Source organism: Sceloporus occidentalis, unplaced genomic scaffold, assembly GCF_023333645.1.
Source record: "Sceloporus occidentalis isolate IW3139 unplaced genomic scaffold, rSceOcc1.0.p SCAF_56, whole genome shotgun sequence".
Lineage (NCBI taxonomy): Eukaryota > Metazoa > Chordata > Lepidosauria > Squamata > Phrynosomatidae > Sceloporus > Sceloporus occidentalis.
In genome coordinates this window covers 2,414,461-2,427,841 of record NW_028317036.1, presented here as the reverse complement: position 1 = coordinate 2,427,841, position 13,381 = coordinate 2,414,461, and the positions used below count along the sequence as shown (strand labels likewise).

Sequence of the window (13,381 nt, the reverse complement as noted above, 5' to 3'; positions counted from 1 at the left end):
GCCTACAAAATCTCAGACGTTGTGCAAGTGTATCTAGAAGAATTCATGCTGTTTTGAAGGCAAAGGGTGGTCACACCAATCTTGAATTGATTTACATTTTTCTTCTGTTCACTCTCTTCGCATTTTGTTAAATGACAAAAAGAAACTATTAACATGTCTATTTTTTAATGCACCACTACTTTACGGTGCACAGTACTTTATGTATACAGCATAATGCTTTATTCTACTATAGCTAAACAATATATGCATGCTGTATGGGGACATACAAGCCATCGTCTATTTTACATTAAATTCTTCTCTTTCTACTTTAACTCTGAAAAACTGGCTGTTTCTCGTGATTTTTGATGCAGTGATGCCAATTCAATGAGGCACAGAGCAAACCAGATTAAACAAACTCACAGGCTTTTGCAGTTCACCAAGCGGGTCACAGAGCCTGAGGATTTCTAACCTTTGTGCTCAGGACCTCTGCTTAATGAGCAATGAAAGCATATTAAGCCAGAGGCCATCCTGACCCTAGTTACAACCTTTTTTAAACTTGTCTATTTAAAAAAAAAAAAAAAGCTACTGTGTATGTAGGAATATCTTTAGATGCCGGGACATTGCTCTGTCATACTTGTGGAAGCAACTTTAGAGAAGAAGAAAAAAAAGATTGATGCTCATCATATAGTCAGATGGCTATTAAATGTTAAAATATTTTTAGTGCAAAAAGTTTGGTTATTATAGCAAGGAATAATACAAAGTTCCCCATCATTTGTGAGCAGAGGAAAATCTTACTCTTTCTTCATGGAATAAGGTAGGAAAATATCTGTCGCTTAAAAGACTCTCCACACTGTAAAAAGATGTTGAATGAAGCAATAATGGGTTAACTTGGTAGGTCCACTGATTAAGGTTCAAGTTTAGATAACTGGCTGAGAGAGAAAGTTCTACAAAAGAAGAAGTGAGGGTTTTCACCTCAGTGGTAAAGCACCCTATGATTTGAGTCTCAGTTAGAAACCAATTAGAAGACTTAGCGGCACCGCTTACTACCAGACACCTAGAGAGGAGGACTCAAAGCAGAATCAGGAGCAGCAAAGCACCAGAGTGCTATGCAAAGAATAAAATGGGTACGCAGGTACAGGACTGGCAGTGATCAACGGTAGCCCGCAGCAGGAAGAAGTCAGCAACAGGAAGATCAATAAATAACCAGAGGCCAAGGCAAAAGAAGTGGGTAAATTAATGGAAACTATGTTAAAGAATAGGATTGTTCTAAAGACACATGGGTTTACCTCAGGAAGATCATGCTAAACTAATCTTATTTTTTTTTGATTGGGTGACTAAAATAATTGATCAAGGTGGTGGAGTGGACATTGTGTATCAGTGTGATTTCAGTAAGGCTTTTGACACTGTCACACACAGAAGACTTAAACTACAATCTCTGAGTTTAGATCCTAATGTTGTTGAATGGAGTGGCTGAGTGAAAGACAACAGGGGGTTGTAGTCAATGGAGTATATTCGGAGCAAGGTCTTGTTACCAGTTGGGTAATCTGCAATCTGTACTCGGACCCATTCTCTTAAATATTTTTATTAATGATATTGCAGAACTGTCGCTTTCTATGTAAAAATCAGGGGCACGGGCAAAGGTCAGGAGCTGGCAACGACCAAAAATAGTCAGGAGCTGGCAAAAGTCAGTAACAGAAATCCAAACTAATGATAACAGAAGGCGCAATAGTGAAGCACTAAAGACACCATCACAGACAAAAGATTAACCACCAACTGAAGGCTTAAATAGCCCTCCTCTGCTCAGGCACTCCCACTGATCCAACTGAGAGACAGAGTAACATTTATTTAATGGACCTTTAACTGGGCTCATGAATATGCATGAATAAGCTGTGGACGGATGCTGCGACATCACAATGGGAAAGAGCTCCGATTAGGGGAGGCTAGAGAGTTGCAAAAGGCCCCCAGGATGTCTGACAGAGCTCCCACCAACAGCAATAGCATGGGATTGAACACAATACTGTCATATCTAAAGTTTGACAGCAACAACCATGCAAAACACAAGATTAGTTAATTTATGTAACAGAATTTTCCACCAAGAAAATAAACTTATCAGAATATTGAATGGACAATCTGCCCCGCTTGGCCACAAAAGCCCAAGCATTAGAGATGGTATGTAGGCAGAGGCTGGAGTTCTACAATGTCCATTACCACCAAATATACACTATGTGGACACACCTCTTAATTATTGAATTCAGGTGTTTCAATCAGACCCATTACCACAGGTGTATAAAATGAAGCACCTAGCCATTCAGTCTGTATTTACAAACATTTGTGGAAAAAAATGGGTCATTCTGAAGAGCTCAGTGAATTCAAAGTCACAGAATGGGGTCACCGAGCGCCAAGGTGCATTGTGCATAAAAAATTTGCCAGCATTCTGCTGAAGAGTTCCAAACTTCCACTGGTATTAATATTAACACAACAACTCTGCGGCGGGAGCTTCGTGGAATTGGCTTCAATGGCCAAGCAGCTATATGCAAGGCTCACAACATCAAGTACAAGCGTCTGATCGAGTGGTGTAATGCCACTGGACTCTGGTGCAACAGTAACGTATTCTGTGGAGTGAGGGATCATGCTTCTCTGTTTGGCTGCCTAAAGGGCAAGTCTGGGTTTGGTGGATGCCAGGAGAACGTTATCTGCCTGACTGCATTGTGCCAACTGTAAAGTTTGGTGAAAGAGGGATAATGGTATGAGGCTGATTTTCAGGGTTTGGGCCTCTTACTTCCGGCGAAGGAAAATCTTAATGCTTCAGCTTACCATACGTTTTGGACAATGCTAAGCGTTCAACTTTGTGGGAACAGTTTGGGGAATGCCCTTTTCTATTCCAGCATGACTGTGCCCCCCAGTGTACACAGCAAGGTCATGGTTGGATGATTTTGGTGTGGACGAACTTGACTGGTCTGCACAGAGCCTTGACCTCAACCCCATCAAACACCTTTGAGATGAACTGGAATAGAGATTGTGAACCAGGCCTTCAGGTCCAAAATCAGTGCTCTAGATTAATGGGCAGAATTCCACAGAAACACTCCAAAATCTTGTGGAAAGCCTTCCCAGAAGAGGGGAAGCTGTCATAGCTGCAAAAGGGGACATATTAATGTCTATGTATTTCAAATAAGATGTCATAAAAGCCCCTGTTGGTATAATGGTCAGGTGTCCCAATACTTTTGTCTATATAGCGCATATTTCAGTTTTATACAGTGCAAAATAAACAAATAGTTAATAATCAACTGCGAGCTAAAATTCTATAATCCTTGGTTGTAAGAAGTACTCATTTTTTCTTTTGTTTTTTTTTTTACAAAGAAAAATATGCTCACAGAGAGCAGCAGTCACTTCCAATGTTCAAAGATGCTGTGAAGGTCAATTGGCACAAAATCGCCAGATGCAATTAAGACAGGTATCTGTTCAGCAATCTCTCACTGGTCACATTTACTCTACTACACAACATTTCCATTGCCAAGTATTTTGGGAAAGATTAACAGTCACATATTTTAACACAAAAAGATGGACAAATTCACTCCAACTCCATAGGATTACTACAAAGGTGGCTTTGGACAGAAGAGGAGGTTTCTGTTAATATGTCTTTATCTATGGTGCCAAAATATATACATCTCCAGCGACAGAGTAGAAATGGTGCATTAGGGAACGAGAAAAAAAGGGTGTTTGCTCTTTAACTGTCTGGCCACCATAGAGAATCTAGTTGTTACGGAATCTATAGTGAGGTCCGTTCTCTATAAGGTTAAATTCTGTCAGCCTCATTTTTTATTTTTTTTTATATGTGACCCCTCTTGCTTGTTAAATGGCATTAGGATAACAACTCTTTTGAGGTAAATGAAAATTAGAGGCCGTTTTTCTATTTTAATATTTAGTTTCCAAATAATTAGCACTTTTTTGAAATTTATTTCCATTTGCCATGAGCATTTTAATTACTAGCAATTTCTCATGTAAAGTTAAAAAAATACAATACGGCATCTGTAATGTTATATTTCCCACCAGCAGTAAGTTGAAATATCTTGCTTAGGATGACAATACAAACGTCTAACATTCATTGGGTTTCTAGCACTGAGTTTGGGTTAGCAGCAGTGAATAGACCCAAGGAAGGGATGTAGCTCTGTGAAGCCACATACATTTGGCTATGGAAAAACTTATGACTAGGAGAGTCATTGAGGACCTGAGCCATTAACCTAGCCGGCTTAATGACATACCTGGAACTTCCCACAGTAGGCTACACAGGTGAGGAGTGTGCATGGCTAAACACAGCTCCCCCATCTCGGAAAAAGAGCAAAAAGTATGGTTTAACACCGCTTTCCAGCAGAAGTGGTAGAGGCTTATACAGTTAGGGAATGTAAACATGCATGGAAGAGGCTATGATGAATATAAGACAAGATCAAAGATCAAATACAGTTTGCCCATTTTTTTTTTTCTTCTGCTGTAAAGTGCTCTGACATGATCGGCTGAATCATTTAAGGACTTGTGCGCCATTTCTGTTAAGGACATGTTTCACATTAAACAGAAGTCATCAGAACACAAAGCTTACAGTGAAATCAGGGATTCTAAATATTTCATGACCGTTTGCTTTATGTGAAGGAAAGCACAATCTTTTGAGTCTGGAGAGCACAGTGTACCATCTTTTTGTGACAGAGTTAAAAGTTAGAATGCTTAATTGTTTTGAAGTGCAGTTATCTGAAAACATTAGTAGTTTAAGGATAAATAAATTCAAACATTATCAGGGCAGAGAAAAAATGCCCTGTCAGTCCTCTTTTCTCAGATCTTGGTTTGAACTCATTTGTGTATCTTCCAAGTGTAACACATACAAATGTAGGGCAGTCCCCAATTAGGCCCTGCGGGCCAAGCTTCTATGTCTGAAATTCTAACCAGCCTTCCTACAAGAGCAGTTGTCCTCCAACTTTGAAAGTGAAAGTTTGGGAGGGATGCATGTTTAAAAGGAGGAGAAACGTTAGGGCAAGAGATCATAATCTGAAACAAAAGGCCCAGATGCTTAGATGTAACACAAGGAAGTTTTAGTTTAGGGAGAAGGTGGCATATAAATGGAACAGCCTCGCATCAGCAATAGGGATTTATATAATTATTAAATCTAAACAAGAATCGGGTTATTCTGATTATAAGAAATGACCGAAAAACAACTAGGGTTGTTATGTTCCTGTGATTAAAGCTTGGCTTTTGGACACATTTTGTCCCTGACAGACGAGGCCAATGTTTGCAGTGTTGCTATGGTTATATTGAGGCGTCAATCTTATAACCAGCTCACAGTTTACATAGGAAGGTTGCGCACATGATTCTGTTTGAGGGTCGTGGAAGATACAATCCAAAAATGCACATTTTTTTTTCTTTGATGTACAGCGTGGGGCCCCTTTGATGCTGGATCAGTTTGGTGCAAATAGGGTCCCCACTTTGATTTATTTTTGTGGGCTAAGCCTAAATTGCTGGGACTCCCTCATTACCATCTATACCTAAGGCCCATCAGTGCTTTTGCATGGGGAAAACATTGTGACATTAGCATTGGTACATGCAGGGCCGGCCGAAGACTTAACGCCGCCTGGGGCGAAGTTTAAAATGCCGCCCCCCGCCGACGCCGGGGGGGGGCGGCATTATCTACCCCCCCCCACCGGTACTTACCCTTAAACAGTCCTGCGGCGAGTCTCCCTGTGCTGCCACGGTGCCGGCTTGTAATGCTGAGCGCCGGAAATTCACGTCACTTCCGGCGCTCTGCATTACAAGCCGGCACCGAGACCGAACAGGGAAACTCGCCGCAGAGGAGAGAGAGAGGGGCGCCGAGCGGGTAAGCGAAAACTACTCGGTGCCCCTCTCTCTCTCCTCCGCTTCAAAAAAAACAAAAAAAACCCGCTTGGGGCGGCAAAGTGCCGCCCCTTCTGAAGTGCCGCCTGGGGCAATTGCCCCAGTCGGCTCCATTGTAGGGCCGGCCCTGGGTACATGCATAGAACATACATTTTTAACACAAGGACCTATAATTACAGGTAAAAAACAAAGCCCTTCATATCCACAGAGAATATAAATGTCACTGAAAAATAAATACAATTGTTCATGGACACACTATACGAGTCACGCAAATAAGATTTTAATCTTTTCACCAGCTGTCTAGTCTGTGAAATAAAATTCAGCCTGTTTTAATTCACTTACTTGCCCATTAAAAAGAACACCTCTAATCACAGGTTATGTTCAGCCTTTTTTTTTTTTTATGGTAGCAAATATAAATCTCCCCAGTCTAATAGTCACTGTAATATTTCTTAATAGACAAACCCCCAGTGCATTAACTCTTAAGTGATGAGGGTGCTGATATCACATATAGATTATATACAGTATGCATAGATAGAAACACATTTATTTAATGTCTCTACCCACCCATGTCCTAAAGGAAATATTCTATTTGCATGTTTGGAGTATTTTCAAAAATACATGACTAAATAAATATATATATATGCTATAACACTAGATTAAGAGAGCATGTAGACACACAGTTGTCCCAGCACAATTCCAAAAGTAAACTAAGGTGAACTAAAATGGTTTATGTAAATAACGAGCTATGGAACAAGATCATGCGTAGACATTCAAGGTCAAGTGATGATGAACTGGAATTGTCAGTCTAGTGAGTGATTTACCTGTTAGTTGACACTGATTGATCTTGTGTTCTGTGATATCGCTCAGTGACTCAAACACCTGAAGGCAAACATCACAACTGTGAACCACTTCTTCTAGCTCCTCACCCTCCTCCTGTCTTCGCTTGCAATCTGTTGCTTCACCATCTTCACTCTTATCTTCTAGTTTGCAGTTGGGATCTGAAATATAGAAAATACAAGCACATTAATTATAATAATAATAATCATATAAAATATTGCATGTAGGGTTTTTTTAATAAAAGAATCTCAAATATATAACAGAAATTATATTATTTCTGGCCATTATAAAAGTTATAGTATGGGTATCTAAAAGACAATGCTGTGAACATTGTACTGATCAATACTAAACATTACCACACATAGTTACAAGTTCACTTTTGTTGCGTTTGTATGGAGAAAAATAAAGAAGTTGCAGAATCCTAAATGGATACTTTCCTCCTTAATTTAGGCATGTACATAAAGATTCATATTTGCGGTTATAAAGTTGATATTTCATATTTCTCGACAAATGGAATGTTGCTACGTCATACAGTCTAGTAGCCAAGTATCTATTGTACGGAATTTACCACTGAAGCGCACGGTCAATAACACTATTTTACTACAATGTCACCATCGTATACACCAATGTTCAAGACAATTTGCTCAAGTTGAAGTACAAGAATATCATCTTTTACAAATGCATTCAAGTCAAGATATTTCATATAAACACTATATTATTCTACAGAAATCCATATGTTCATGTCCCTATTAACTTCTGATGTGTTATAACTGGGAACCTTCTGTGTTTGACCTGGATTCTCTAGGTGAAGCCCCCAGTCAGTAAAGCAGTTTGTTGCAACCGTTCCCCATCCATGTTTTGGCTAATCCTTGCCCACTTTCCATTCCTCCATGCCTAGATCCCTCCTACTAGGGTAGCCTACACTGGTAAGTTCCCACATGGTTATACAATGTATAAACAAAACAAAAAAAATCTTGCACTAGATCATGGGCCAAATATTAAAGAGGCAATTACGGGGATCTTAATAATCGCTTAACCATCTCCAAGGTCAGGAGAAAATCAGGTATAGAATAGAATGTAAATGTAGGCTTTGTTCTCATCTGTGAAACAACTATTCACTCTCAGATTAAAACATTAACAACACTGGCTTTATTTAATACTGGTTACCTCCTACTCATTGCTTATTAGGGCATTCAATACTTGTCATATTTCACAGTCCATGATCAATTCCTACATGCAGAAACTGCAGCCCTAGGCTTTAGTTCACATATGCAATAATGTAGCAGGTATAACAGGACTTCGGTATACTTTTTCACAAACAAATAACGTGAACACATGCATTCTAGTTCTTAGTTTCCATTCATTTCCATGTTTAATAGTAGCTATCTCTTAGCATTAAAAAAACTGAAAGGGTAATCATTTTAACTTTTCAAGTAGAGCGATGCAATGCTATTAAAAGCTTTAAAGATAGCAATAAGAACACATTTAATGGGAAAATAGGCAATGTAAGAGTTCACTCTGTACATACTGACAGATATATAAAAAGTGTCTCCATGAAAATAAAATTAAGATGGGAAGATTTTTCTTGTGTGTATTACAAATAGAACTTTTAAATAAAATTTTCTTCAGTGCCTGTCACATTTATCTTTCTTTTTTAGTGAAAACTAAACAATGGAAGTTGGTGTTATCATATAGTTACACAAAAGTTGTCAGTTCACCGATCCATATTTAGAATTTTATTGGTTGAAAAAGAACCCACAATATTTGATAAATAAGACTGAACAATTTTTATTCCTTTGTCTTTTTTTGACAACAGAAGGAAGAGATTTTTTCTTTAGCAATTCCTGATAAGTATTAATCAGTCAGGGACGTATTTAAAGCCCATTATTTAAGGAGACAGAATCCAATGTAATCAATGTTCAGAAGGTCACTTTCCCCTGCTTGGGCCTTCCTTTTGAGGAATCAATGGCCCAAATGTATATCAATATGTTACTCGAACATGGCCCCCATTTTAACCTTTTGCAACCAGAAGCAGATTTATCACAGCTGTAGCATTTAAAACATCAAGCCACCAAATTCTACCACCTTAAAGGGACATTGCAGCCACTGGAGAGACTCTTTAAGGCAAATGATGCTGTGTGGTGCCTTTACATTTTCACAATATCCCCATACCTGGGAACTCTCCGGGTTTGACCCGAATCCTCCGGGTTGGGGGAACCGGTTCTTGACACACCCCACTCCCTAAGCATGTTTTATGCGTGCTTGATTACCAACCAATAGGGATATTTTCCTGGATGAAAGCACTCAGTTTGATAGGTATTAATAAGCAAGTTCTAAAATACATACATGTTTATACCATTGGATATTATTTATGTAATTTAAATTATTGGTCTTGCTGTATTACAAACATAGATAGTGCCTTATTGGTCTCAAGAAGAGATGAGTGCAAAAGCTTCTGTGACTTTACCGCTTATTCGATGAACATAGGTCCCATATATGGTATCACAAGCTTTACTTATAGGATTATGAACAATGTTAAAATTATAAGCAAAGCCATTATAAGTGTACACCACTGTCACCCAAATACTTATATTCGGGTTATATAAATAGTTGAAAAGGCATCTTGGATGTATACCAGAAAATGTAAATCAGAGGAACATGATGAGCATCAAAGCAGGGTATCTTCAAAAGGATGCCAGATAGCATGTCCTGGGTACCATAAAACCCTACAGGTACCAGGCACTGGGGTCACACAGGGGATCCAGCACATAACATTTTCAGAGCTGTGATGTCAGAAATATGGTTAGGTTTTCATACATATAAGATATTATGTGTGCTCCTGTTATTCTCTCCGAAGGTATAGGGACAGTGGCAGGGAGGGTTAAATGGGGCATGAGAAACAAGAATGGGTCATCACCACTATACCAGTAGTTCAAATACCTTTTGTACAGCTGGTTTAACAAAAACATGTCCCGCAGCTACAGGGCCATAGACACAAAATTTCAATAATAAATGTCAAGACACAGAACCAGAAATTATTCCGTCTTGAGTTTGCCTGCTAGGAGCCATGGGTCATTCTATAAGAACACTGGTCTAAAAATAATAAAAGAAGGACATCTGAGGTTCTCTGAATCCATCTCTTAAAATCAAAGTTTATAAGCTTAGCAGCAAAACATTTTTGCTCTTTCAATTGCTGTGTATGATCTAAGGCAGTGTGGGGGAAGCTATATGCAGCTAATGAGCTGCAGGAGGCAACAAATAATGAAGTTTTAAAAGCATAACTCACCTTCAAAACCTAACTTAAATCTCACATAGAACAATTATATTTTATATCAATAGAGTACATTAGAAGACTTGTACACCTTATTGAATTATATTCAAACAAACAAAAAATACACAAATCAAGAAGCGGAGTTTGTGCTTTCACTCGATCAAGAATGTGATGATACCAGCTTATAGGCAATCTTCACTTGATGCTTTAAGCACGTTGCTATGAACTTTCTATGTCTATTTTTAATAGCTCCCAAACTGGCAGCAAAATACAACCATTACCAAGTGCTAAAGATGAATCCATGGTAGGAAAAGCCACAGACAACCTTTTGGGAGTGGGGCAAAAACATGCCCATTTTTCCACAATATCTGAATTTACAAACTGCCTACAATATTAGTATGGAAATACAGATATAGATGGGCTTTTGTTTCTGCTATATATTAAAGTCGAAAACACTAATTGTTTTAATATTGAAATTGGTATGTCATGCATCCGATGTATGTGCCTTTATTTAAGTGACTAATACCACCTCTAATGTGCCTTTAATCTGACCATTTGAGCTGTAAGATGTACTGTAACGAATAGCAAAAATAAAAAACAAACAAAACACACAACGTTTGCACTACAGGAAAAAAAAAAAAATGAATTCGCCGATCACCATAAAGCTATAAAAAAAAATCTCAGGAAAAACATTTGAGGAATTTAACTCAAGCTTCGTTCCAGAAAAATATTTTGGTCAACCAAAACAGTAAAAATAGAGGGCAGATGCAGTTTGTGTGCATCATCTTCATGGAGGTCATGCTTAAAGCCAAGGAAGTTAATTGAGGTCATACAAAACAAAAGCATATGGAAAGAAAAGTAACAATCGCCAACAGAGTGCTTAGCTGGGCAGCCCCAGACGCCAGGCCCATGACAAGGAAATTTGCAAAGTAAGAAAGATTGTACAAAGGAAAAAATGAGAACAAATCAGCGCTTCCCCAAGATATGGCAGTCATTAATATCTGCACATCCTGAATATTTAATATACAAAAGAGGGAAATTAATATTTAGCAACAAAGGGATACAAAATACAACATAAATACGAAGCTACAAATGTTCCCAAAAGGTGTCAATCAATTTCCATTTGAAATGGCCCTGCTTTAAACACAGGACTCCCATCAAGTTTCTAGTCCTTTCTGAATACATGGTTAAGATACTAAGCCATCTTTGACAGCAGATGTAAAACCCAGAGACTTATGGGATAAGACCTCTTTGTACAGCATTATGTGATTTATTCCTTAACTCCCAATACCAAAAAACAGCTAGGGTATATGCACTAGGTAATGGCAAGTTCCAGCAAGCCACCCTACAGGGAAGCTGGCCCTGCATAATGATCCTAGAGTTCCTATTTCTCAAGTGACCTTTCACTAGACTACAAGATGGGTGTATATTGTCACTGAACCTCTGTCCAGCATGGGCCTTCGAGTCATCATGACTCGAAATCATCAATGAAGACCATCTTTATGGAGTCGTACTCCTGTTCCCTATACATGTGGAGCATTATGCAGAAGAGTTATTAGCTGTGATGGACAACTTGATGTGTTACCGTTTTCATTATTTTTTGCTATTCAAAACAGCCCTGGTATAAATTATGCAGGTGATGAGACTGGTGATCGATACCAGATCTAGAGAATCAGAAAATATATATTCTTATTTTCTACATGCCTAAATTATCATAAAAATAGATTTGCCTCTGCTAGGCTTCAAGAAAAAAATAAATAAATCTACATTTCTCAGCTATGGATACACAATAAAGACGGCAGAAGAGCCTAAGCTGTTTCAGCATTGTATGGTTGGACCTTAATGGAATCTTTCACAAATGGCGGGGGTTAATAAACATCTTTCCAGCTATTTCAGTATGGAAAATTGCTGGCAAAAAAGAGGAAAACTGAGAAGTCATGTGGCTATAATTATTAGCAGGCAGGGAAGAGAGTTTTTTTCTGCAGCTCTGTGGTGAAGTGAAACTCTGTCGTGCTCAGTTCCCAACAGTGTCCATCGCAAAACAACTGCCTCATTAAACCTCTGCAGCAAGATTAATATGCCGTAGCTACACCACATTTATAACTTGGTACTCTATAAAAAGCACATTTAATCATGAGAGCCAGACCTGAGATACAGAAGTACAACTATAAAAACTTCTGCTGGTACAATGCTTACCTCTCCGCGACCTGCTTAAAACACAGCGCATAAAAATGGTGCTTTCATTTTTTTTTTTTTACATCACTATTTCAAAACCTGACTAGAGGCAAAAATTCCACTCATCATTTACTGGAACCTTTTAAATCAGAACCAGGTAGCAAATGTTCAGGGAATGCAAGCAACGGCCAATTTTAAAGAGCAAAAAGAGCATTTCTAAAAATATTTCACTACTGTACATCCATTTTAGAAAATTCTTTACTGTCTATCGTGCGACCGAGGATTCATGAGGTTTAGTCAGACACCGATTATGTGGATATGTAACTAAGCTGAACCACATTTGTTTTTGGTCTCTTGGTTTCCACCATATATGTTTCCGTAGACCCTTCTTGGTTGTCATTAAAATTATATATAAAATAACAAAATGAAGAATAAAAAAAAAAAAAAAGGTTCACGGGGTGATATTTTATTTAAGGACAGATTTCAAGACAATCTCTGTATGATTAAATATGCCGTATATCAAGACAAAAAAAATTACTGTTACGTAGAAAAGGCCAAAAAACATGGCAGCCAGGTGCCAAAATATGACAAATGGATGATGGAAATAACCCCTGTCACAACCCATGAAACAGTAGTTACCTATGCTGATAAAACGCCTTTTATGAATTTATGTGACACAATGTTAACATGAAGAGATCTAAATGGTTGTAGCTTCTACCTCAACATTGTGAAATGAGATTTAACACAAGGGGGGTTAAAAAAAAAAAAAAAAAAAAAAAAGGCACTCAGTGTACCACTACCTCATAGGTTTTCTAACTATTGATTTAAAATGTGCAGTATTACTGTAGGAAACTACTGACCAACATATTGAAAGCTTTAGAACAGTGGGACATTAAAAGGTAAATACTATATCTATATAATGCAACATCCTCCTGGGGTGAGAGATGCACCTTAAAAACAAAAAAAAAAACAAATACAGGCATTTTAAAGAAAGTCAGTACCCAAAATAATGCTTTTGTGCTTTTATATCTTCTGCAGAATTGCAGCGATAAATCTGACAGATCAAAGGGGAGAAACAGCATTTATTGTAGTATATAAAATTACTTAAACATCACTTAAGCCACAGAAAAATAACTCTACATGAACGAGTGATATGATTAAAGAGGAGAAATAACATTCAACAAACCAAGTTAATCTGAATAAAACTACATGGTGACACAAGTGAGAAACCTAGGTAAATTAACTAAT

General features: G+C 38.1%; 1 protein-coding gene across 1 annotated transcript in view; it reads right to left on the bottom strand.

Moving 5' to 3' along the window:
* Positions 1-7,542, bottom strand: part of LOC149287812 (zinc finger protein 521) — a 117,098-nt gene extending 109,556 nt beyond the window's left edge. The window contains exons 1-2 of the mRNA XM_089492419.1: positions 7,500-7,542; positions 6,672-6,848 (exon numbers count right to left, since the gene is read on the bottom strand). Of these exons, the coding sequence (XP_089348545.1) occupies positions 6,672-6,848; positions 7,500-7,542 (220 nt within the window). The remainder of the gene's footprint in view (positions 1-6,671; positions 6,849-7,499) is intronic.
* Between the last annotated feature and the right edge of the window lie 5,839 nt (positions 7,543-13,381).